A 24,582-nucleotide genomic window follows, 5' to 3' on the forward strand; every position below is an offset into this window, starting at 1 on the left:
ATGGCTGATAATTAGAGCTGGAGGGGAGGCAATGCTAAAAGTGTCACATACATCTGTCTCAAAGCAACAACTACAATCTTAACAGCAGAGCACAGGATGCCATGAGGGCCCGAATGTCTGCATGTCCAGTTTCTATATTTTAACTTGTCATGCAGTCTTAACGTAACTTTTTTAAAGGGGATGCATTTAAATATTTGATTATTTTATATAAACAACATGAGCAATAGAGGGATGGGTATGTGTTCTAAGGATGCTGCTATTTTTCTGACACAGGCTAAACAAAAAGACATTCCAGAGAGTTTAAGCAGCGTGAAGGATGTTTTTGAATAGCAAGCATGTAGGAATTCACTGTCTGTGCTCAGCGAGTCTTTCCGGCGTGTCGAGCTGGAGACACAGATACCTGCAGATGTATTGAGCTGTTGCTGAGTTACTCCCAAAACAGACGCGACTGATAAACTCACGCAAGCGCCATTTACCTAGAAGCCAGTTTAACAACTTTGAGTAAAGAATTGTAATAGAAACGTCTTATTATGCAATGATGTTTGCTCCGACAGAGCCTAGAATTGCTTCCTTTCCGAACTGCAAACATGAATAATATTCATTATAAGGGTTGAGGTGTTTTTGTTAAATGTCTCAGTTCACTATTTTAAGAAAAAGAGAATGTTCAGATAGTTCCAGACAATTTTGCAATTTTCCAATCATTTATTCCTGTGATGGTTATTCCTGTGCTAAATTATCAGCAGCCATTCTTCCAGTCTTCAGTGTCGCATGATCCTTCAGAAATCATTCTAATATGCTTACTAGTTGCTAGGACTGCACGATTATGACAAATCAATTGTCGATTATTCCCTTGAAATTGTAATTATTAGCTATTATTAATTTACATTGAATGTTTTGGATAGCTTTATACCATTATTTGAAGCAACTGATGCCATATTTCTATATAAAAATAAAAACAAGCTGAAAACACTCTTCCTGAAAAACTTTTATTGCTTTTCTATAGCATTAAGCCTTGAATGTCAACTATACATTGGTTTGGTTTCTTTACATAATTTTTTTTTTAAAGTAAAAATATGCATGGTATAATATTAGGGGCTTTCACACCAGGTAGTTCTAAGAACTTAGTTAAAGGAACTAGACATCAGGGTGGTTCCCCGAGAATTCAGCACTCAGGGTCAGCGCTGAGAACGGCAGAGCCTAAGCACACAGCACTCCCATTCTCCATCTTCATTAGTTTACGATCTGTTTAACAGTCTTGTCTAATACGTTATTAGATAGAACTGTTATACAAAGTAGACCGTATATGAAAAAGTATTAGCGTTTGCTGTGTGGTTGATGCCCAATGTCGCTAGCTGAGCAGAAATACATAATCATGTCTGGCTTGGTCCCCTCAAAGTTGCGTTGGCTTTTCTCCTTAGCGTAAAGCAAAGGTCGGCAAATAAGTTTAGCATCGGGCCCAAAAAAAAAATCGCTCGCCCCTAGATGGCGGCCCAGAACATAGTCAAAGGATAATTTTAGAAATTAATTGATGAAAAATGCAACTAGAAATGCAACAGTGTCTTTTGCAACTGATAGTGAGCTGTTACTCTGTGTTAAATCCTGTAGTGGGACAGTCATTAACAAAATTTGTGGCGGTGTCCGGGTTTTACACAGGACAAATTAATAAAGCAGTAGCCTAGTGACTATGGATGTCACGATTTTCGAATATTTGATTAGTTGATTTAATTATAGAAAATTGAATAGGTTGTGGGATTATTGTCTAAAAATATCCCCATGTCTTCAGTGCTGATGCGGTGGTGACGCGTTAATGTAACCTGAGGGTGATGTGTCAATAACGCACCTAAAAGCGGTCACAAAGAACCGGCAAACGTAATGATTATGAATGTTTCAAATATAGCAAGGAGACATTTTAATTGTTTATTAATAACCTAGTGTTTTCTCTGTCAGTGTCGGCTGCAATAGTGACCGCAGTAGTGAACGCGCCTATAGAGAGAAATGCACATTACGGATTAGCTTACATAAGCAGATAGTCTGTTTCTTTTCTATTTGAATTGTTTTGTTTAAAAGTACACATTTCAAGCTTATATATATATATATTTCTTGTGTCTGTGAGGCAGCTTATACGCTGAGTTTCGGTTCATTGATGAGACGAGCTCCAGTTCACGTGCAATGGAGTGATTGACCGCAAATGTGACTTTTGACCGCTATTTTAAAGTTACTGTACTCTGCCTTTGTATTGTCAGCAAAAAGTGAGAAGTCATGCCAAGGCAAAAGGCAATAACTTTCACATGATCAATATTTGGTTGCTGATCACCATTAACAAAATCATTATAGCAACACCTGTATAGAATCTAGTCATCATGGCATTTATTTTGTATGATTTACAATTATGGCCATCTACTAATTGCTATCTCGTGCTTTGGTTGCATTCTGGTGGCCCTATTAATAGCCCATTAGACATGCCAAAATACCTCCATAGGGGTAAAGAGTATTTTCAAGTGGTACCGAGTGGCCAATTTAGACTTGCTAAACATGTGTTCAAAATGATCACGATAAAACAGATCCTCGCGCACATTCGACCCGGAGACTGGTTCATAGTGATGGATCTGAAAGACGCATACTTTCACAGGCACTTACCGAGATTCGTGTTCGAAGGTGTCACGCTCCTCGTCCGTTCAAAGCTTGGACATCAGCAGACAGGGACTGATGGCAGCTGTACAAAGTAGCTACACAGGCTACATCGTAATTTAAATTGTAATGGAGAGTAAAACAAAGGCAGACCACCGTATAATCTGGAAGTTAGCATTATTTGATAGAACGTCGGCACCGTAACTTCATATTGACGCGCGGCTAAACAAAGGCAGAGTACCATAACTCAAGTGTGAGCATTCCAAAACAAAGCCAAAGAGCGGTAACTGGTGTTACGGTGTTCTGCCTTGGTTTCTCATGGGCTTTTGGAAGTTACGTTTAAGGCAACCCATTATTTTCTTGAAAAAACAACGGGTTTGACTCAAGATGCTTATCCACACGATAAAGGAGGTCTTGAATGTGCCAAAAATATAAATAACTCATTTTCGACCAAAAACGAAGTTACAGTCTTTTGCCTTTGCACGGCAGTGTGGCTCAAAGTGAAGACACCTGTTGTGTTATATAAGCCAACAACAAAATAACATCCCTAAAGCACATTCTTCAAAACACACGCACACAAATGTTCTTTGCCTAATGTACAGGTTTCTAGTCTTAAACTGGTTGTCCAAGAAGGATTAAGTAGACAAATCAGTATCTATGGTTATAATCCCGGATTGTGTGTATGTTCGAGTGCTGAGACACTTAAAACCAAATCTTTCCTGCTAATGTAAGCTGCAATGTTATCATACAGACTGATACATTTGCATTAGTTATTAAAAAATAAATTATAATTTATCAATTTAAAAAAAAAACATTTCCTCAAATTTGGAAATTATAATTAATATATTATTAAATAATATTTTATGACATAATATATTATTAAATTTTTGCATATAGTATCGTAAATATTCAGTGGTGAGGTTAAAACATTTGCATAGTACTATAGTGTATATCTCACCTTCCTAATGCCTTGCAAGGAATCAAGAACCGTCAGATTGTATGTGCAATTCCCAAATGAAGCATCCCTGGAAGAGAAAAAAAGGCAGCATGTTAAAATTTCGTGGGTGTATTCACACAAGATACAATCTAACAATAAAAATAAACACCCACAAGAATATAAGCAGGAATATAACGTCATGTTATGTGCAAAGAAACAGGAACAGAGCCGAGATCTGCAGTTTAAAATCAGAGTAAACCATAACCTGTCCATGAATACAAGTAACTGGGTCAGGGCCTTTGTGTTTGGATGTGGGAGAGAAGGTAAAGCGACATGAAAGACTGTTGGCTTTTGTCGTCTGTGTTCTCAAAGAAAGAAAACCTTGCAGTTGAAAGTGTACATGTGGGTCTCCAACAACACGATGGGTTACATCTCCAGGGTCAAGGCAAAATCAATGGCATGAACCAGCCTGTTTTGATCACATATATGAGGAAGTCCAATTTAGGTCTGTTTGTATACCTAAAATAATGTCATTGGGTCAAGGGAAGAGAGGGTTGTAATAAAATACCCAATGCACAACCCCTTTCCTTACGCACGTCAAGAAACAGGCTCTTTGTGTCTACTTAAATTGAGTTTTGCATTATGCATGCACTTAATTTGCGGTTTATGATGAAGGCTGGGTTGCATACAAAGTGGGTCAGTGTTCTGCTGGGATCCTTTCATTAGTCTCCCAGTGTGCCTCAATGGAAAGTATCATGCTCCTTTCACCCACATATACAACGAGTACTTCACCACATATCACACATGCATGCTTATAACTCCCAGAAGAGGGCATGAGATCTTGTGTATTGGTCGACTACTTCAAGGTAAATTATTACACATATCACACAATCATATGTACCATATAACGACAACAGGATCCAAAAACAGCTAGAGACTTTCACACCAGCCAGAGGCTCATTCATCTTCCTTTCCACAGTACAGAGAAATGTTGAGTGAATCGATTTGGCTGTAGAAACAGCAGCTCACTGGCACCAATTATAGACTAACATCCTGAGGATTATGTAATGTCTCACCTCCGTTACTGGAGGCCAGGAATTAGACAAACCTCATTCAAAAACAGCCCATCTCGAGTTGAGTGCATTGCATTGTGGGATGCGGTATTCCGCTCACTGTGCTCTGGTTGTTATGCTGCACAGTGAAGCAAATGTAATAGATAATCAGTGTATTTAAATGCATACTATGCATGCTGTATACTAGTTTTTCAAAAATAGTAAATGTTTAGTTTTAATGCTTAATTTGAAATGGAATACTAGCATGCAGCATTGCATACTATGCAGTGTATAATGTATACACTATACAGTGTTCCGGTTTTGTGAACATAGTATGCAAAATGTTTTCAACTTGTCCACTTTTAAATTAGTAATTAGTCATTCAGTAGATGCTTTCAAAACATTGCAAGTGACTTGCAATACATTACAATGAAAGTCCGACCACAGAGTAGCCAAAGGGTCAAGTGCCTTGCACAAGGGCACATTTGTTTTGCCCCTTGTGGGGTCTGGAACTTTCGGTTATCAGCCCAGAACTTAAATCTATAGACTAGACAATTAGATGGACAGTTTTGGCTAAACAAGCAATTATACAGGCTCAGGGGCAAGTCAGACAATTCTATCTCATGGAATGCATCCACCGTAATTTGTTTCTCCAACAAAGGTGGTATCGGACAGGGGGTTGTTTACAGCATTCACATGTACATCTGCATCTTTACAGTCTTAGGCTGGGTTTAAAAGGCTGGGATAAGCAGAGCTGTTAAGCACAGGGTGTGTCCTGGGAAAGCACTGTAGAGGAACAAAGCAGGACAAGCTTACAGATGCCAAAACCTGAAGTAGCACATTAGTGCCGTTACGTAATCATCACTGTGGACATGATTTGTTAAAGCAAATACAGATTTACAGCCACGGCAGTGGCCGCTCTGTAATCATATCAGGTCAAAGTTTCTCTGAGATTTAGTAGGCTGGGTAACTTCATGATTTAAATATGATTAATTAAGTCTAAAAGCTTTCAGCATGCACCACAACTTGGAAAGACAGATAGAACTTAGCGGACCAAGAGCTGAAAGAAGAAATAACAGGGCAATGAAAGCCCAAAGGAGGAACTCTGATTGGATTTCCTAAGTCGATCCTAGCACTGGTGGAAAAACGAACATGACAGGATTTTATGCAAGGTCTTGATGACGAAATGTGACAGTGATCAAATAAGGAAGGAATACATGAGTGGTGAAACTAAAATAAAAAAAGAAACCAGGAAACCCACCCTTCCTTGTAGAGAACTGAGTGGAGTTCCTCAATGAGAGCCGAAAGACTATTATTTAAGCATTCTTCATCTAGATTAGTTGGGCCTACACACAGTGAGCAAGATCAGTTCAAATCGACAATTAAAACTACTAGATCTTGCCGCACAGGGCAGAGTGGAACTTACTAACTTCCTCTGTAAGACTGCCACTGCTTTTCTCTTAGTATTACCAAATATTTGGGCAGACAGGGAAAAATTCTTCACTGTTCTTACATAATGGGTGAGCAATGTCAAGGTCTAAATTATTCATCTAAGACTGAAGCTCTCCATCCAGGGCACTAGAACACAGTCTCCAAACCGGAACAACAAACCCACACCAGTTCCCTTAAATAGAGATTACACTGCCATCAAACCATCTGAATTTTCAAGTTACTTCAAAAGTCATTCTAAAAATATATTGCTTGAAGACAACTTCTGGTCATGTTTTGCATTCCATCATTGGGTGGATACTTGTTGATTATGCAAGTTTCTTTCTTTGTAGGACCTGGTGTGGGAAACTACTCAAGATCAATGTGCAGATATTTTGGTCGGACAGCAAGCATTTGCTTACGCAAGATGGATCAAAACCATACTTTCTAGCCACAATGATCCAGAATAGATCAGCCAAAGGTCAGGTTCACAGTTAAAAATAGTAAACAACCAAAAACCATTTAAGCCTGGAACAAGTGAAATGTAACTAAAGAGAGATCCTTTCAGTTGAACTTTGTAGCACTTCATAGCAGTAGGTGCAACATATTATTCTTTTCAGAATTACACATAACTTTTCATCCACAACTTGTAGTTTCTTCCTCTGGTACTCAAACATGGGTCTCAAACACAGCTTCCCTTTATTGAATGGTATGGCCCATTCATTGTTTCCCATCAGGAACCCCGTTCCCTCTCATAAACAACACAACTATTTACTATCTGAATTAACCAATTGCTAAGAATTACATAACCATGTCTCACTGTTTGTCTCCACGAGTGGCATGGCTACAGCAGCCAAGTGGGGGGCACACTGACAAAAGCGCTTTTCTTCCCTTGCGCAGCTACACTGCTGCTAACAATCACATCTTTGTGGAGAAACAAGGGCCCAATCAACCTTCAAGATGGACAGGACGGCAAACAGAGTGGAAGAAGTGCCATAAGAGGCACGACTACTAAACATACCGCAGGATTTCAAACTCAATGAATGGTTTTAGGGACCAGTAGTGTTGTGAGTCTTAGTAATTTAAGCTTTTACTTTACCGTATATCAAACTCCTGCCCTAACCAGGTCAATAAAACAAGTGTACCATCCATATTACAATTTCAGGTATACAATAAGCACAACAAAACTGCCTGAAATATGGAATAATGGTTGTCCTAGATGCCATAAACCTAATGGGGAAGATACAGTAAATAGTTGCTTCCCTACAAGTGTAGACAAGCCCAAGGAGCAGTTATGGTTTTATAAATCTTAAAAACTTAAAATAATTGTGATGACCAAGTGATTAATAAGGGCCTTGCCTTTTCAGTGATGAAAAAAACTTATACAAGGAATCATTTCATTAGCAAACATTTTATTTAATAAAATGAAATTATTTTGCACACTTCAAGATAAACACTGAATACATGTGATATATATTTAATAAATACTTATTTTCAATTGGGAAAAACTGAAATTAATTCGTGAAATTAAAAAAAACTTTTTATAATTCAGAACGTCAACATTTTTTGAGAATAACTCAACTGTTACTCAAAAAAGAAGTGTTAAAGGTTAATCTCTCAAGAAGTAAACTGTGCCAGAGCATTTTAACTAATGCCCACAAAGAGGGAAAAACAATAGATGTGTTGACTAATAACCACACCAATGAATAATGTAATTCTTTCTTTAGTAGTTTAAATTGTTTCACAGACCAATAATGGTCAATGAGTAAAAGGTTTTTCCTTGATGACAAGAATGAAAGTATGTGTTCTGAAGAAGAGCAAAGGGGGACTTCTGGGAAAAGCACTAATAACTGCACAGCAAAAACAAATCTGCTGTTTCCTGTTAGCATCCAGTGACTGACGTTTCCAAACTGTTTGAAGGCCAGAGCTAATCTATGCACTTACAGCACATCTCAGAAAGTACAGATATATGGCCTGTTCCATACATTTATAAACCCTTGGCTAAAAGCACCGTGGGACTGCACTGAAGATGGCAGATTCAGAAAATGTAGGCCTCTTCACTATTCAGTGTATACAGCATCGAATCATTAGTCAATGAGAGTCCACTACAACAATGAGCATTTCTGTTCGATGAGGCCAAGGGTCACCCCGCCTATCTTGTTGTCCCTCATTATATATGCACGCATAACAGAATCTGCAGCTATGTGCTTGGACTGGGTGAACTTTAAGACGTTTGTGTTTCTGGGTCAGTGAACAGGGAGGACAGGGCCACTCAAATCTCATCTGGTGGCCACAAACAGCCAAGAGGATTGAATAGCCCAGAATACTAACTACACAGTAATAAAAAAAGGTAGAGATTTTTTTTTTTGAAATTTTTTTTTTTTTTGAAATTTTACATCATCTTGCCTGAGCCATCGAATATTTTCATAAAAACATGAGCATGAGATTGGAACGAGGAAAGTGATCAGTGTTATTGGTATTCAAAATGGTAAGCAAGCATTGCTTTGTTTGCGGTTTGTATATCTGCAGTCCTAGTTTCAGTTTCCCTTTCCCTCAAGGTACAGACCATTGATATCTGATGATATAGACAGATACAGACCTGCCAACCTTGAAATTATTTTTCAATGGTTTATACAAATGTTTCTGAGAGAGCTCGCGCAGCACTGATAGCCTACAAAGGTATCCATAAGTAGCCTAACTAACGTGCTAGTTTTCATACAAAATAAATATGTAACATAATTGGGTACTTTAGTTATTATTAATAGGGATGCACCGATCCGAATTTTTTCACTTCCGATCCGATCCCGATACCTGAATTTGGATATCGGCCGATACCGATACTATTCCGACACCAGAGCTGTGTTTGCTTTAATATTATTATTATCATTATTGTTGATTTTATATGATGCTGCAATAAACTTCTCTCTACAGGCAAGTATGATATGTATGCATGTATGTCCCAAAAGGCAACTTGAGGTAAGTATAAGGTTAGAAACAAATAAGAGACAATAAGTGTAGGCACCAGCACCAAATCTGGTAAAACGTTACACATTGCTGTTTGTATTGTTGTAAAATACATTCATAAAAAACAAGATAACAAAAATCAAAAAGATAAATTATTTTATATATAGTCTAGCTACTATAAAATTAAGACATTTTTTTAATGTATAGCACAGCTGTTTATTGAGGCAGCAACATATGATAGATGGGACATTTTTATAATCTTTCATTGCTCAAAAGTATTATGATATGATTATGAAAGACTCCAATACAGTGCGGCACAAAGCGCTTATGCGCATCCCGAGCGCAGAATGATGCGCTTGAAGCAACATGGAGTCACAGCGCGCAGCGCGTCGAGTCCGCATTGAAAAGTTCAACGCACAAAGGAAAGACATATTGATGCGTAGTGTATTGTACAGTATCTATCTATGCAATAGTTTATTCAGCCTTTTCTTTTAACAGTTTTAAATTTCAGTTACTGTGTGCTTGAAGAACAATTATAGTGCTCTCCAGTGTTGTGATCTAACAGTCAGACACACGTTAAAAAGTAACATGATTAAGGTACAGCAAGTCCAGCAAGATAGTCATTTTATCCGAAACCATAGAGCTTTATCTACAGATCAAGTATAATAATAGTAATTGAATCATCTTGGAGAGTTTCATCGAGTTGACTGTCATAACCGAACGCGACGCGTTGTTTGATGCTGAGTGAAGAATGATTGACAGCCGCAGCGGAGGGAACAGTTTACGTGATCTTGAATTTAATGACTTAAATATTCATTTCTATCTCACATTACACTATATAATGGCTTCAGAACACTTATAATATAGTGCACGAACACTTAATGGTGCTTTATAATACTTTTGTGGGGCTTAACAATAACACAATAGTAAACACACAATATCGGATTTAGATCGGCCTCGTCTGACCGATACCCGATCCGGCAAAAATGGCTGTATCGGAGCCGATACCGATACTGGATCGGATCGGCCCCATCCCTAATTATTAACACAATAACGTAACACATGCAGGCTACGTTTCTCAACACTGAGAATGAATAAATAAACGCCTGTTTCTCCAGACACGCGTTTATCAGTAATCCACAAATCACAGAACTTTCATAATCACTAAACCACAGCGATTTTAATTTTATTTAGATTTATTGTTCAGCATACCTTAAGCATTTTATAATTTGCATGGCTGAATGATTGTTTTCCTCTTATCTGAGTGACCATGAATGACGGAGTATTTTAAGATAATCCATGTGATTGTGCTCACTGCCGTGTGATCATCGAATCCAGAGGATTAAGTTAACTCAGTACAATATTTCAACTTTCCACATCCACCCAGCCCGTTTACCTTCAGGAGTCAGGTACTGTGACAACTGTAGCTACTGTCCTTGCCTATGAAATCAGTCAGACGGTGGGTCGCCGCCCGTGTGAGTGAAAGAGGATCGAGCGGGATTCTTAATTGCTGCCGATTTACTGTCAATCATCCCCGCTTGCTATTTGGGGAATGAACCCAGCACTATGATTGGTCAAACTCTTCTTGTTATGCTGTTGTTTGATTTGAGGACTGCGCGTGTACAGAGAGGCGCGTCACCAGGTTTTTGCGTAGTTTAGAGTGACAAATCGCACTAGCGTACTTTGAGGTCAAAAGGCGTATCCTCTACGCAAAATGCGTACAGGTTGGCAGGTCTGCAGATATTTACTTACATTCGCCTTAAGACCTTTTGGTGTGTTCAAGTGCAGCTTTTTGTCCGAGACGCAGCCGAGGAAAGGCGACAACACTGTCAGCTTTCATCGCAGCTAGTTGGCTAGGTGTGTCCCGGGCCTGAACAGGGCAACTGGGGGGTGAAATAACAGAACCGCAGTCTCACAGGCACAAATCCACAACTTACGCCTTGCGCATAGTGTGACAGGAGAAACAGACTCGCACTACGTGTGAAGACTTATTTATTGGAAGGTTACTGTTGTGTAATTGTTGTTTTGAAATGCCAACACCATTGCTCAACAAGACCCCATTCACAACAGAATCTTCCCTTTGACCCATTCATAGTCAGACTTGGCAGATTACCAGTCTAGAACCTGCCACAGAAGGGTTTCTTCATAATTAAGGGCACTCAGCCTTATGTATGGTGGTCAACTCGAAGGTTTTAATGTCCTTTCCTTTACAACAGTTTTGAACTGAGTCCAGAATTCAGCTCAAGAGAAGGGATTACATGAGTGTGCTGACCCGATTGGACTCCGTAATCCCAAACTAAAAGACAGAGATGTCAACCGGTAGGAGTAAGATAAATCTAACCCTGCTGCAAATATGAGCATCACGATATAGATGTCGGCTTCATGGCTTGCAAAAAAATGGCCATGCTGTTTTTCCATTAAACATTTTCCATTTATTTATCTGGGCAAAGAAGTTTATCACATTAAAAACACTGTGAGCCACAAAATATAATATTTCATGCAAAATCAGATTACAACGTAATGTGCCATAAGAGGGAGAGGAAAGTGGGAGAAATAAGGCAATATACATTGGCTTAGTTTTGGAAACAACTACACACTACACACAGCCAAGTAAATTCCCCATGTTTCAGATGAAGTGGATATGAGGCTGTCTTACCTGAAGGGAAGATAAGAGGCATTGGAGCCTGAAATCAGGGCTCTGTAGGCTTCCTCTGGGGTTTTCTTTAGGTAAATTACCTGAGACAGGAAACAGGAACAGGAAATGACATTAGTGCACTAGAAAAGCAGCTAAATGGTAAAGCTTGGTATTCATTTTATAGACTTTAACAACAGCGTTAACTAAAACTAATAAAAATCGTTTTCTGTAATTAAATATTTTCATCTAATATTTAGATTTTATTTCAAATTAAATGAAAAGCACTAGCAAATCAGACATCACTACTTCCCAAATGCCAACTCATTAGTTTTTCCTATCCATGCCGGTACATGTTTCTCTTTATCAAATACACAAATATACTTTCAGGAAGGTGATGTTTAGGCTGAATGTGTCACACAGATGATATGCTGTGGCTCAGCACAATGGGGCCTTTCTCAAGTTGGGACGACTTGTCACGGCACAGTGCGGCAGTCACAAACACAGACTTGCTGAAGTGACGAGTTTTAGTGGTCATCTATTCCCTTCATCCATGCCAATCCCTCTTGACATCACAGAGAGAAAGAGCTCTATAATAAGATCTCTGCTCACTCCTTAAACATTTCTGTGGCTTGGTGTCAGAATGCAGCAGGGTAGTGCCAACAAGAAAAAGAAACGCATGTGAACCGCAACGCTGTCCAACATGCATGAAATACAGAAAAGGGGATAGTTCAGCCTAAAAAGAATTACGTAATTTACTCGCACGGCAAGTTAAGTTATTTTGGATGTGGAAGACAAATGAAGAAATTTTGAAGGTTGTGCCAATTGCTCTTTTCTATGCAAATACAATAAATGGAAACTAATTTTCACGCTTCAAACATGCAAACAATAATTCAAATATTATTAAAATATTAAATATTCACTGAATATTCTCTATTCCATTTGTAAAATCTTTATAAACTTTATAAACTGCACCAATTGATTAATTGAAAAGATTTGACTCAAAAGAATGATTTATTCACAAATCTGACATGGCTACTTGCAAACGTGATTTTTGGTAAATAACTACAGTATTTTCCAGATAATAAGTCAAAATTGGACTGTTGCAATTTAAAAAATAAAAGTTTTTTTTTTAAGTTGCAGTGTCCAAATCACATTTTACTATTCATTCAGAAATGCATGTAAAATAGTTTATAGTTCCCCACACTCAACAAATCCTTTAAATTTAACAATATTCAGAATATAACAAGAATGAAAAACAAAAGTATAAAAAAGAGATTTACTGAATGAAACGGAAACTACCAGTGTGTAGGAAATGAACAACGCAACTTTTATTACGAAAAAATACAGTAAAAATGTATAATATAATAATTATAATAATTTACAATTATAATATATAGAATGGACCACTTTATGATACTTTTTTGGCACTTTTGCATCTTATGAAGCTTGGTAGCCTTAGTCCTCATTCATTGTGATTGCATGGAAAAGAGCAACCTGCACACTCTTCAAAATATCTTCTTTTTGTTCCACAGAAGGAGGTCAGTCACACAGGTTTGGAACAACGTAAATGACAGAAATTTCATTTTTGCATGAACTAATCTTAAGCTCTCCAGTACTTGACAACATAAAAGACAAACTAGGAGAGAGTTCAAGTGACTGTTTGTGAAGGCTGTATTTGTTCAACAGGAGGCCAGAGCTTTATCATTTCTGAACAAGCTCATGAAATATGCACCAACAAACAATTAGCTGAACAGTTCGGCAGATTAAGTTCAGTCCCATGAGAAGGGGCAGCACTTGTTTGTTTGTGTTGCACCCTACTGTCCCATGTGACCCAGAGAAACGATGGAAGATCTTGGCCCCAGCTGTTCAACCAATAATCTCCTTCATATGATAAAACTGGGTCATGTAAGGCAGATCAGCAGCAAACATCTGCACTTGCCAGAAACGCACATCCCACACAAGCCTGGATCAATAAAAACCTACTTACAGAAGATTCACTGCAAGTAGAAAGACAAATTACATTGAAAGCACGTCCATGCACGCAAAGAGTGATAGGCATCCCAAGCTGAGAAGAAACGACTGTTTTGTGCAGTTTGGAGATGATCACAGTAGTATATGAGAGAATCATCTAAAACATCCATCTTGAGCACATTACAGGAGAGAATCCGCATGATTTGACAGCTGTCTCCAGAGGTTGGGTTTTATGAAGGTAGCTAAAATGAGTTTCCATTTAAGACAACTAAATTAAGAACAGGATCAGGGTTCAGACTAAATTTAGACTGAGAGGGTAAATGTGACCATTCCTAGTAGACAGATTTTGAGGAAGTACACCAACTTTGATAGGCATTTGCAAGATAATTAGAATTGCAAAGACCAGGTTTGCAAGGAAAGAGGAAGAAAATAATATCCATGTGTTTTGTATTAACATTAACAATCGTAATGATTAATAATGTCAATAATATATATTAAAATAAATAAAAAATAAGGGGGGGGGGGGGGGGTAACATTTGGGACATATTTAACAGCAGTTTGAATGTAGCTATATAGTCTCTGCAGATAGGGAACCAAAAATATAAGAAAAATAATATATAAAAATATAACATCCAACACAGGATTTATGGTGGCATGCAGCCATTGCATCACAACTGTCCAAAATCAGATTATACAAAAAGCCAGATTATAACTCGTCATGGCCCTCGTCCAATGGAAAGCAAGGGAAAATTAGATCCCCCCTCTTTGGATAGCCCAGATCAGAGAAAAAGGATGCTGATATTGTATAACACCATCACCCTTTTCAGTTCCCTAATATTTCAAATTACAGATCTAGTAGGAACACGTTAACAGTGGCTTCTTTTGAAGGAAAATAGAGAAGCCTCTCTCATAACACTTCCTTTCCATGTTGCCATTTAGGACTCATCAATATTCATGAGGAAAGAAGCGTTCTTATCTCCCAGGGCTTATGTCATTGTGAGACAGTAGCTGCTTTGTCAGTACAAATCAGCACAAATAAACTGAACAGTAAGTGCATGCTATTAAAAAGAGGATTAAAATATCTGCAGAAATAAATGGTGCCGTGACCCTTTAGAGAGCTCAGAAAATGTGGCTCATTTACATTATCAGAATGGCACTGGCCCACATTATAGCTGGCACCTGTGCCTTTTACAAAGCTAACGGTGCCATCTAAGGTATGAATCTGCCCGGACCGAAGTCATTCCATGAGAGCGCCAGGAACAGGAAAAGTGGAGTTGCCCAATGGCGCAATCGGCTGGCATCGCTTGTTCAGTCATGGCGTTTCACAATGGCCACTGTGTACGTGGTGGGATAGATGAATGAATGCATTGGAACAGGACAAACTGGCATGCGAGCAAGTCAAGGACGTAGTTATCGTGCTACCACAACGCGAGGGATGTACCAATCAGTCAGCAGTCTGTCGCTCTCTCTGAGGGGGAGGCTGGAATGAGGACGCTGGCAAACATCCGAGAAGACTTCATACTACATATGAATTTGCTGTCGATGCTGTGATGTGGGAGGATTGTTTATTTTGATGTAAACAGCTGACCGGCTAATTTGCAGGGTCATGACAGATTCCGTCCTGGGCATGAATCCTCGACACAAGCGAAAGTAATTAACGCCAGAGGAAGACAGAAGGACAGAAAGAGTTGGGATACTCACAGCATAAGCACCGATGAGCACAGCAGCGTTAGCCCTTTTGCGCTGGTCAAAGCTGGTGTAGTGAACAATCCTCTTTCTGGTCAGTGTAAATGACTGGAAACAAAAAACAAATCCATTACACTGCAAGCAAGGTATACAAGAAAACATTTCAAATATGCAATTTATTTTAGATAGCTTGCATTACATCAACTGTTCAATGTAGTTTTAATTACAGAAAAATGTATGAAAATGAATAACAAAATTGCATAAGATAAATAAAAAGATCAACAGTTGTTCAACTTTCCAGTAAGTTTACATGTATAAAAACAACATTTACATCAATCATTAAAGTTTTCGTTTAAAGCATTTTATCACAAAATGGCATTAATCGTTAAATGGCAATTTAAAGAAACAAAACTGCAATTTAAACAAAAGACAAAACCTGCAGCAATGCTATTTGAATAAAAACCAAAATAAATCATTCAACATGGTTTTCATTAAAATAGTATTTATAAAGAAACAAATATAAATTATATAAAGACTTCTTTAAAATGCTATTACAAAAAAATTAAATTATCATTAATCACTGCATCAGACTTTTTTTTTGTTATGTTAACATGACGGTAAAAGAGAACTGCATCAAGCATTAAACTTGTAGGTTTGTCTTGATTAAATTAAAATCTTGGTTAATGTAAAAAAGTCACTTCAAACCCATTTACAGTTAAAATGACTGGTTAGATGTTTGGGAAACAGGTTGTGAGAATCTCATTAGCGAATATCTCAGTACCAACAAATTCCACACGCTCACAAAAAAACATATTTTCCTGCTTAAACTAGCTTGAGGTGTATTCTGGATAACTCAATTGAGTGGATTTAACATGAGGGAATTTGGAGACAGATGTTGCTGCATCTGCCCCAGCTGCTGCAGTAATGCACAGGGAGGTGCTGCAGGTGTGCCAAAATGTGCATGCGAGAGGCAGCGTGTAGCTGCAAAAAGGCAACTCATGTACAGGCACACACCAAAAGCTTCAGGATAATCTGTGCTAGATCTGAGCTGAACTGAAAAGCCCTCAAAGCATCTGTTCCTGTGTCACTCCACATGCTGCAGAGTAAAACTTTTTCTGGGGTGGAATAACAGTGAAATCAAACTGCCGGCACACAAATGAGGATTCAAACTTGTCCACCTACAATCCACCCCCAAAGAAAGAGAAATATACACCGAAGGCAAAACTAAGAAAAGGAATTTTACTAAGAACTATAAGCTGAGAGCTCAACTTTTTTAACAGGAGAACCCCTTTAAAAATTTGACCTTTTTGCTAATTATTTTTTAGCATAAATATTCAGAAATTCATAACAGGGTTGAACCCTTTTATTTTTCCAAGTTTAATCAACCAAGACAACACTGAAAGTCAAGTTAAGATCTAAAGGTCATCTTTTCTTAGAGTCATAGTAACAGGGTTGAAGCCTTTTATCTTTCCATGTTGAATCAATAAGCAAGACAACACTGAAAGTCAAGTGAAGATCTAGAGGTCACCTTTTCTCCCAGAGTCATAGTAAACAGGGTTGAACCCTTTCATCTTTTCAAGGCAAATCAATAAGCAAAACAATATTGAATGCAAACTAGTTTGGAAAGTGAAAATATAGAGATAATCTTTTTAGAATCATAGTAACGGGGTTGAAACATTTCAAGTTAATTCGATAAGCAAAACAATATCGAATGTCAACTAGTTTGAAGATCTTTTTCCTTTCTCTAGCCATTCTCAAACAGATCATCTGTTCTCACAAAGTTGAACCCTTTTTACTTTCCAGGCAAAAGGTTAACAATTTTTTTTTTTAAATAGCAGCATCCACATGCAGGAGGTGGTTATGCTAGTGAGGGGAAGAAATCGCTGACCCTCAAGATTGACAGCGTTTTTTTATCAGATTGTGCTTCAAAAACACCAACTTGAGATTGCACAAGCTCTGCTCAGCAATGCTAGAAAGCTGATCTGATGAGAACCAGATATTACTAGAACAGATACTATCAAAGTTTCTCTTCTTGCTATGTGGTTCCTGCAGCCTACAACCAATCATTCAGGCCCAAGACCAGTGACATTAGAGGAAAAAAAAAATCTCTAAGGAAACAACTTGTAAATTAGAAACAGGCGGGGACATTTACATGGTTGGATGGGTGTGGACGTAGTGAAAGTGGTTAGGAAGAAAACACATCATGCCTTTACCACGGGACTTTACCTTTAACATTCCAAAACATGAACACATGAGAGAACTACACCTTGCCAGCTTCAGAAACACAGAACAAACAAAAAGATAAAATGGTTGATTATTAAAACACCTTCCTTTACCTTAGACAGATGCTTAAAGTGGACAATGGACATGTCAGCAGAATGAATCCCTACATGGACACTATAAACTCCTTGTGTGCTTTGGGGCTTTGTCCTCTTTGCTGACCTCTCAATATAGGTTAATTGGAAACTAAAGTTGGCATTGTGTCGAGTTAACCGTTTTGTGCTCCGGAAAGCTGATGAAACTCAAAAACTACATTTCTAAACACTTCTAAAAAAAAAAAAGAATATTGTATCTATGTTCCAAAACCAACCGAGTTTCCTAACTAGACAGCACATCTAGACAAAGGTACTTTCCAAAAGGCAGGTGGTTGGAATTGACTACTGAAGACACATTAAGGTGATGATACACAGGGCAACATTTTGAGCAATGTTGCTGGGCGATCTTGCAGAGTGATTGTTGCTTGGGCACTTTCCCATTGAAAATGGGCAATACATTTCTATCTTGATAATTTAGATCGGTCGTGGCTCTGTGTCTCATCTGGTTGCACGTTGACAGCTACATTCCCCACCAACATTGCTCAAAAAGTTGCCCTGTGTATCATCACCTTTAGACAAAATATATAAGGTATGATAGAACCACAAATATCCTTAGTGAAGAAGGTAATAACAGAATGCATTTCGGAAAGTTAAAAAAACTAAGATGGTGAACAAAAGAAATGTTAATAAGTGCACTTATTGAATTCGAATGTTGAAAAATATTCTAATTTAAAAAACAGAATATTGCTAGCAAACATTGTGTTGTTAGCAATACGCTCATGTAAAACGTTTTGTCAGTGTTCCAAATCAGTCACTATGGGGTTTTATTCCAGTTAAGATGCTACCTTAGAAGGTAGCTGCCTATGCAGGTAGTAGCAAGCAAGGCAGCTCACTAGGTTTTGGAAAGCAACTAGTAAAAACCCAAAGTACCCACTGCTACCTGCCCCCAACCTAACATTACCCTTTAAAAAGTGTCTGTATTTGCAATCGAATGTAAAATTTGGGAGCTGATGGATTGGGATGGATCCCATGTCCCTGCCCATCACAACTGATGCATGCAGAGCAGTACTCGGACATCTAATCCTACTCTATAAATCCTTAGGACACGCATGAACCATATGGCAAGGCCAATGCCAGTGGCTGCTGCTAAAGTCTGGATATAGGAAAAAGGTCACGTCTAATCCCAACATTTGTTCGAATCTGATAGAAGCGAGGATCAGGCCTAAGAGATAAAGAATGGTTACATAAGCAACTCACTTTCTTAGCAGACCGTGAGCACAGAGATCGATGAAGATTGTAGTCAATAATACTTTGCTGATATCCTGTTAAGCCCCATAACAATTGCAAGAAAAAGTTGGACTTGAATAGTGAAACTTTGGCCTAGTGGATAAGTTTAAAAGTGGTGACCGGAAGGTGACTGGTTCAATCCCCAAAGTGAACAAGATCCACCATTGTGCAAGGCACTTAAATTAACCCTAAGCTAAACTTGGGGAAGATTATCCCTGAACACAACTTAGATAAAAACGACAACTAAACGACTACTCACTAAACCACTATATAAAGACTTAACTTAAAGACTTGACGACCTTGAGAGAAATTACTAGGCAGATTCTAGGCGTAACACAACTTGCAGATGTCCATCTGACATTCATAAACCAAAACTGAGTGGACATTCTCAATGACTGGTTTTATAGTATAATTGTGGATTAAAGGAATAGTTTGGGTTCAGTACAAGTCAAGTGCAACTGAGAATGTTAATTACGACAAAAAGTCAACTTAAAAAAGGCAAAAATGGAAGTGAGAAACTTATTGGCCAATTGGCTTATTGGAGAAAAAAAACTTTTGGCCAATTTTTGGAGCATTTAAAACCAGAAATGTGAAGCTTTTGATTTTATCAAAGCACTTTCATTAATTGTTCTGTAAAACCGGTGTATTTTTTTAGCTGTAAAACAGTTTAAAGTCCCTGTAAAGTCAAAATTAAGTATGTGTTCGGAGTTTGTCACACCACAAAAAAATGTGTTCTTAGCCACTCAGCCAAATTTGAACGATAAAAAAAGCTGCCAAGTAAATAAAATAACCGATCAAAATATTGAAACCACGCCCACTCACGGGAAAGCTGCCGCCACCTCACCAAACTGTCACCGCTACAGCCGGAATGGAGGCTCCTAGCAGCTTCATTGGATTTACAAAGCCATACATGTTTGAGCCTCCAGAGCCAGAAAAAAAAAGTTTATAAAACTATCCTGTGTGAAATTATCAATACAGAGGCGGGTGTTGGTGGTGATCCCCAGCTCTCCATCAAGGTGGCTCTTCACAAAATTAATTCACCTCTTCTTGATATGATCGTTTTTCGGAAAATTAAATAAGGACACCAATCTGTTTTGTAAGTGATCGCATCCAGGTATTACGCATTTTCGTGATGAAGGCATAGCTAGCTAGCAAACTGTAGGCTGTAGTAACTAGTAGTACTGACAGTAACTCGCGATTGAGCAGAAAACTGATGCGTATGTGCTCTATTTATATTGTTAGGGGAGGGACCAGCCTCGGTGGCTCCAGTGCGTCATCGCGCTACTGTTTTAGCCCCGCCCAGAAAATCCTGAACACAGCAATGGTGAAAAACTGTTTAACGGTCTAACCCCACAATTCAGTACTTCACAATTCACAGTCTTTCTAATGTGTTGTAAACAAAGTTGTAAAATTAGATATAACTCCACACAGAAAAGGTTAGTTTATTTTATATGAACACTTTCTTAAGGTCTTGTTGTTGTTTAGGTCTTTACTATTGAAACAGTATTTTAGCGTTTACAAATTCCCATTCATTTACATTGTAAGCCAGTTGTAATCTTTATTTTTTGCTCTCTTTTTCTTTTTTTTAAGAAGAGGAGGGACAAGTGGAAATACATTTTTGTGGTAATCAGCATTACACAAATGTACCAAACTAGAAATATTCCATAAAGAAGAAATCTCTTCATGGCCTGAACTGCTGATCTGCATAAAGGCCCTGAGCCAAGAACATCCTGTGGTCTCAGGAGACACTCTCGGTCCACATTAAAATGGCAGGACAGGTGAGTCAAAGACAGGAGGCACATGGCTAAAGATGCATGTGATATATCCTATTGATTCTCTGGTCAAATTCGCTTTTATTAATGAGCACATGCGGTTTTGCCTAACAGACATGGCATTAAACAAGCTGATGACTTGATAAAGTGAGGGCTGAATGGAATGTTTCCTAACTGTAGCTGAAGTTCAACGCTGTATCATTAAGTTTAAATTCCCATCCCATATTACAAACAAAGGAAACGTCAGCACATCGGACAGCCCATAATATCCACCGAAGGGGGTGTGAGTGCAAATTCCTCAGCTTTTTTTTAATTGTTATAGCTACATACTGCACATTCTCCAGGAGGAACATAATAAATCAAGCATGTGTTTGACTCACCTTGAGCTTTTTGTTGAGTTTACAGCAGTATCTGTACAGCATTGCAAGGTTGAGGGGTCCAAAATCGGCATAAAAGCTATAAATAAAGAACAATATGAAACTCTCATAGTTTAATGAAGAAAATAATTAATTTATACATTTATTTGGCTCAGGCTAATGGGGCCTCTAACTGTACGGGGCCTCCGGTGTTAAACTGACATAGAAAGACAAAAAGTTTTTGTCTCTTTTGGAATGTATGGATATGGTGAAATCATTCTTGTAATTTCAAATATAAATAATAAAGTTGTACTTTTTTGTATTTTTACATAATAATTTGCAATTATAATAAGATGGACCCTCAAAACAGACCATATTTCATCTGTAGAAGTCAATCTCAAAAACAGTTTTCTGTTCAAATGTGACCCTGGATCACAAATCCAGTCATAAGTGGTGCGGGTATATTTGTGGCAATAGCCAACAATACATTGTATGGGTCAAAATTATCGATTTTCCTTAAATGCCAAAAATCATTAGGATATTAAGTAAAGATCGTGTTCCATGAAGATATTTTGTAAATTTTCCTACCGTAAATATATAAAACATTTTTGTGAGTGAATGCAGCACAATCGCGAACATAAATGGACGACTTTAAGGCGATTTTCTCAATGTTTTGATTTTTTTGCATCCTCAGATTCCAGATTTTCGATAGTTGTATCTCGCCCAAATATTGTCCTGTCCTAACAGACTATACATCAATGGAAAGCTTATTCATTCAGCTTTCATGTGATGTATAAATCTCAATGTCAAAAATTTACCCATGTGACTGGTTTTGTGGTCCAGGGTCACAAATGATCTGTCACAATAATGTAATGAACCTCAGTTCCATTTTTCACTAATCCCACCAACATCCGGAAATTCTAAATTAAAGATTGACAGGTCCATTATGGAACGCTGGAGATAAAAATGCAACTTTTACTAAAGGATGCGTTTGATTAAAGAGTTATGTAACAGACTTTGGAACCATTTCTTGCCTGCTGGGGGTTTTGGCTTTGAAAGATGACTGAGGAAGGGAAAACTCACTTTTCGTACACAAACTCCTCATCCGTGCTAAAGTAATGCGTATTCGCAGTGCTTTTCGGCTTACTCCTTAAGGTTGCAAAATAGAGTCGATCTGAAAAAAGGGGAAAAAATACAAATGGTCAATTAAACAAGCTGGTACAGTTATAAAACAACTATTAATACTCTTCAGAGATAAGGTTTTATCATCGGATTATTGGCTTGGGCTTAATCGTGTGAAACAATGGACTTATCCAATGGACTGCAGCTTTAAATACACTTAAAAATTAGATGTAAATTGTCACATTACTTGAACTTTAGTCAATATGGTAAGAGGAAACGTAAGTGTGTTCCATAAATGAAGGGTTTTTCTCACCAAATTTGACAAAAAATAAGTTCTCCACAAATCTAAATAAATGAAGTGAGTGAGTTTACATGTTCTATCAGATAAAGAATGTCTTTAAGCATACATTTAGGTGTAAACTGCAGTATGCCAATTGAAAAAATGAAATGCAAGTAAATTAGGTATATAGCAGAATAACAGGGTTGACAATTTATAGCCATTTCGAGTCTTGAGGACACTACAAAGTGTTTTTTAGTAACAGACTATAATGCTAATATTACAATATACATTTTCAATAATCACCTTTACAAAATCAAGATAACATGGTTGACTATTTAAGAATGTCCTCTATTAATGTCCTCCATCCTCTATACCATCTCCAAAAAGAGATGCTGTCATAATACAAAGTTTTTAAAATTAATTTTAATAAACGTTAGAAAAAGTTGAAAATAGTGTTCATGGTAACAGGGTTGATGCATTACCTATATGAATTTATATATAATTAAATACAAAAAAAAATGTTTCAATAAAGCATTTTACACGAAAATATTATATAAAATAAATAAATGGAAAACAAAGAAATACATAAATAAAACTCTGCACTTCTGCTAACAAGTTAATAAAAAATATCTACAACAACACAGAAAAAGTTGGTGTCATATGATAAGTGTTTACACACACACACCCTGGTCCATCTATCTATCTGATGGCAACACAATGAATCAAAGTTATTCAAAAAATCCTCTGAAACTTGTACTTACCTTTAATAAACTCCGAAGCACCTATTAAATCATAATCGTCAGCCATTTTAAATAAGGTTGTGAGTATCGCGGAATGTTTTAAGTTGTCTAGAGTCATCGACGGAGGGCGAGTGAGGCGAAGCTACTCCTAAAAGAAAAACAAACTAACGTAACTGCTGGTTTAAAATCCGTTTCCTCTCACCGATGCAACTTCTCTCTAAACGGATGGCGCAAATATTACGGGTGGCTCAAGAACAAAAAAAACAATGAAATGTGTAAATAAGGCACTTGAATCTTGTGGCATTACGTTATACCACGCGTAAAATGTGAAGAAAAAATCTGCAACTGTTAAAACAACTCAAGGTGCGTCATTTCGGCATCGCGAGTCCCGCGTAAAAGTACGTGAATGATCACAGCACCGGAATCTTTTTTTCTCTCGCGTGAGCCGTCAAACCAGCATTCGTCGTATTATATATCCGTTTTCTCTTCAAACTGGGCAGATACGAGTCGCGAGCATTTGCATGGTAACTCTGCCCTGGTCATTAGGTGGAAATCTTTCCCTTGCCATGGTCGCGGACAGTCAAGAAAGATCTTAAAGAGACGTCACGTGGTGCGGCGCTGTCCAATCAGCTGCACGGAAGGCTGTTGCCTGGGTTAACTCTCACTCGACCAATCAGAGGACAAGAAGTTGTTTTAGTCTCAAGCCCCTTTTACACACATTCCGGAAGATACATTGATAAAGTGATAATGTGTCCCGATAGATAATCTATCTATCTATCTATCTATCTATCTATCTATCTATCTATCTATCTATCTTTATAAATAAAGGTGACTTGACTTGACTATCTATCTATCTCTAACTGTATGTCTATTTATTTATTCAACTATCTGTATGTCTGTCTGTCTAGGCTATATCTATATATTTATTTATCTATCTGTCTGTCTATATATATATATATGTGTCTGCCTCTATCTATCTGTCTATATATATATATATATATATATATATATATATATATATATATATATATATATATGTGTGTCTATCTATCTATCTATCTATCTATCTATCTATCTATCTATCTATCTATCTATCTATCTATCTGTCTGTCTATTTCAAATTCAAAATTGCTTTATTGGCATGACTGTACATACAATATTGCCAAAGCTTGGAATGAATTATAATAAAGACATCAAAATAATAAAATATAATAACAGTATAACAAATTAGAACATGTGTGAACATATTACTGAGGGTCACTGTGGTGGACAGTAGGGAAACACACTGAGGTCAGACACAATACACACACTACACACACATTCACCTGCAGTCTCGTCTCAGGCTGGGGCACACACACATATCTGGCAGCCAGTGCTGCTGTCTGTCCCTCTCCTAATATGATCTTTAT

The 24,582-nt window shown here is 37.7% G+C and overlaps 1 protein-coding gene across 4 annotated transcripts in view; it reads right to left on the bottom strand.

The window, feature by feature from the left end:
• The window catches only part of cdc14ab (cell division cycle 14Ab), a 45,145-nt gene extending 21,343 nt beyond the window's left edge, over positions 1-23,802 (bottom strand). For 2 of the 4 annotated variants that reach the window (XR_013203335.1, XM_077226294.1), the window contains exons 1-6: positions 23,195-23,801; positions 22,115-22,205; positions 21,056-21,131; positions 15,317-15,409; positions 11,666-11,745; positions 3,587-3,653 (exon numbers count right to left, since the gene is read on the bottom strand). Coding sequence is in view for 3 of the 4 variants with exons in the window: in XM_077226294.1 (XP_077082409.1) it covers positions 3,587-3,653; positions 11,666-11,745; positions 15,317-15,409; positions 21,056-21,131; positions 22,115-22,205; positions 23,195-23,291 (504 nt within the window). In the remaining variant the exon portion in view is untranslated. Of the gene's footprint in view, positions 1-3,586; positions 3,654-11,665; positions 11,746-15,316; positions 15,410-21,055; positions 21,132-22,114; positions 22,206-23,194 lie in introns of all 4 variants that reach the window. The other 2 variants (XM_077226297.1, XM_077226295.1) reach the window with 1 other exon arrangement.
• Between the last annotated feature and the right edge of the window lie 780 nt (positions 23,803-24,582).

Source organism: Siphateles boraxobius, unplaced genomic scaffold (assembly GCF_051911475.1).
Source record: "Siphateles boraxobius isolate OS27281-9 unplaced genomic scaffold, OSU_SipBor_1 13, whole genome shotgun sequence".
NCBI lineage: Eukaryota > Metazoa > Chordata > Actinopteri > Cypriniformes > Leuciscidae > Siphateles > Siphateles boraxobius.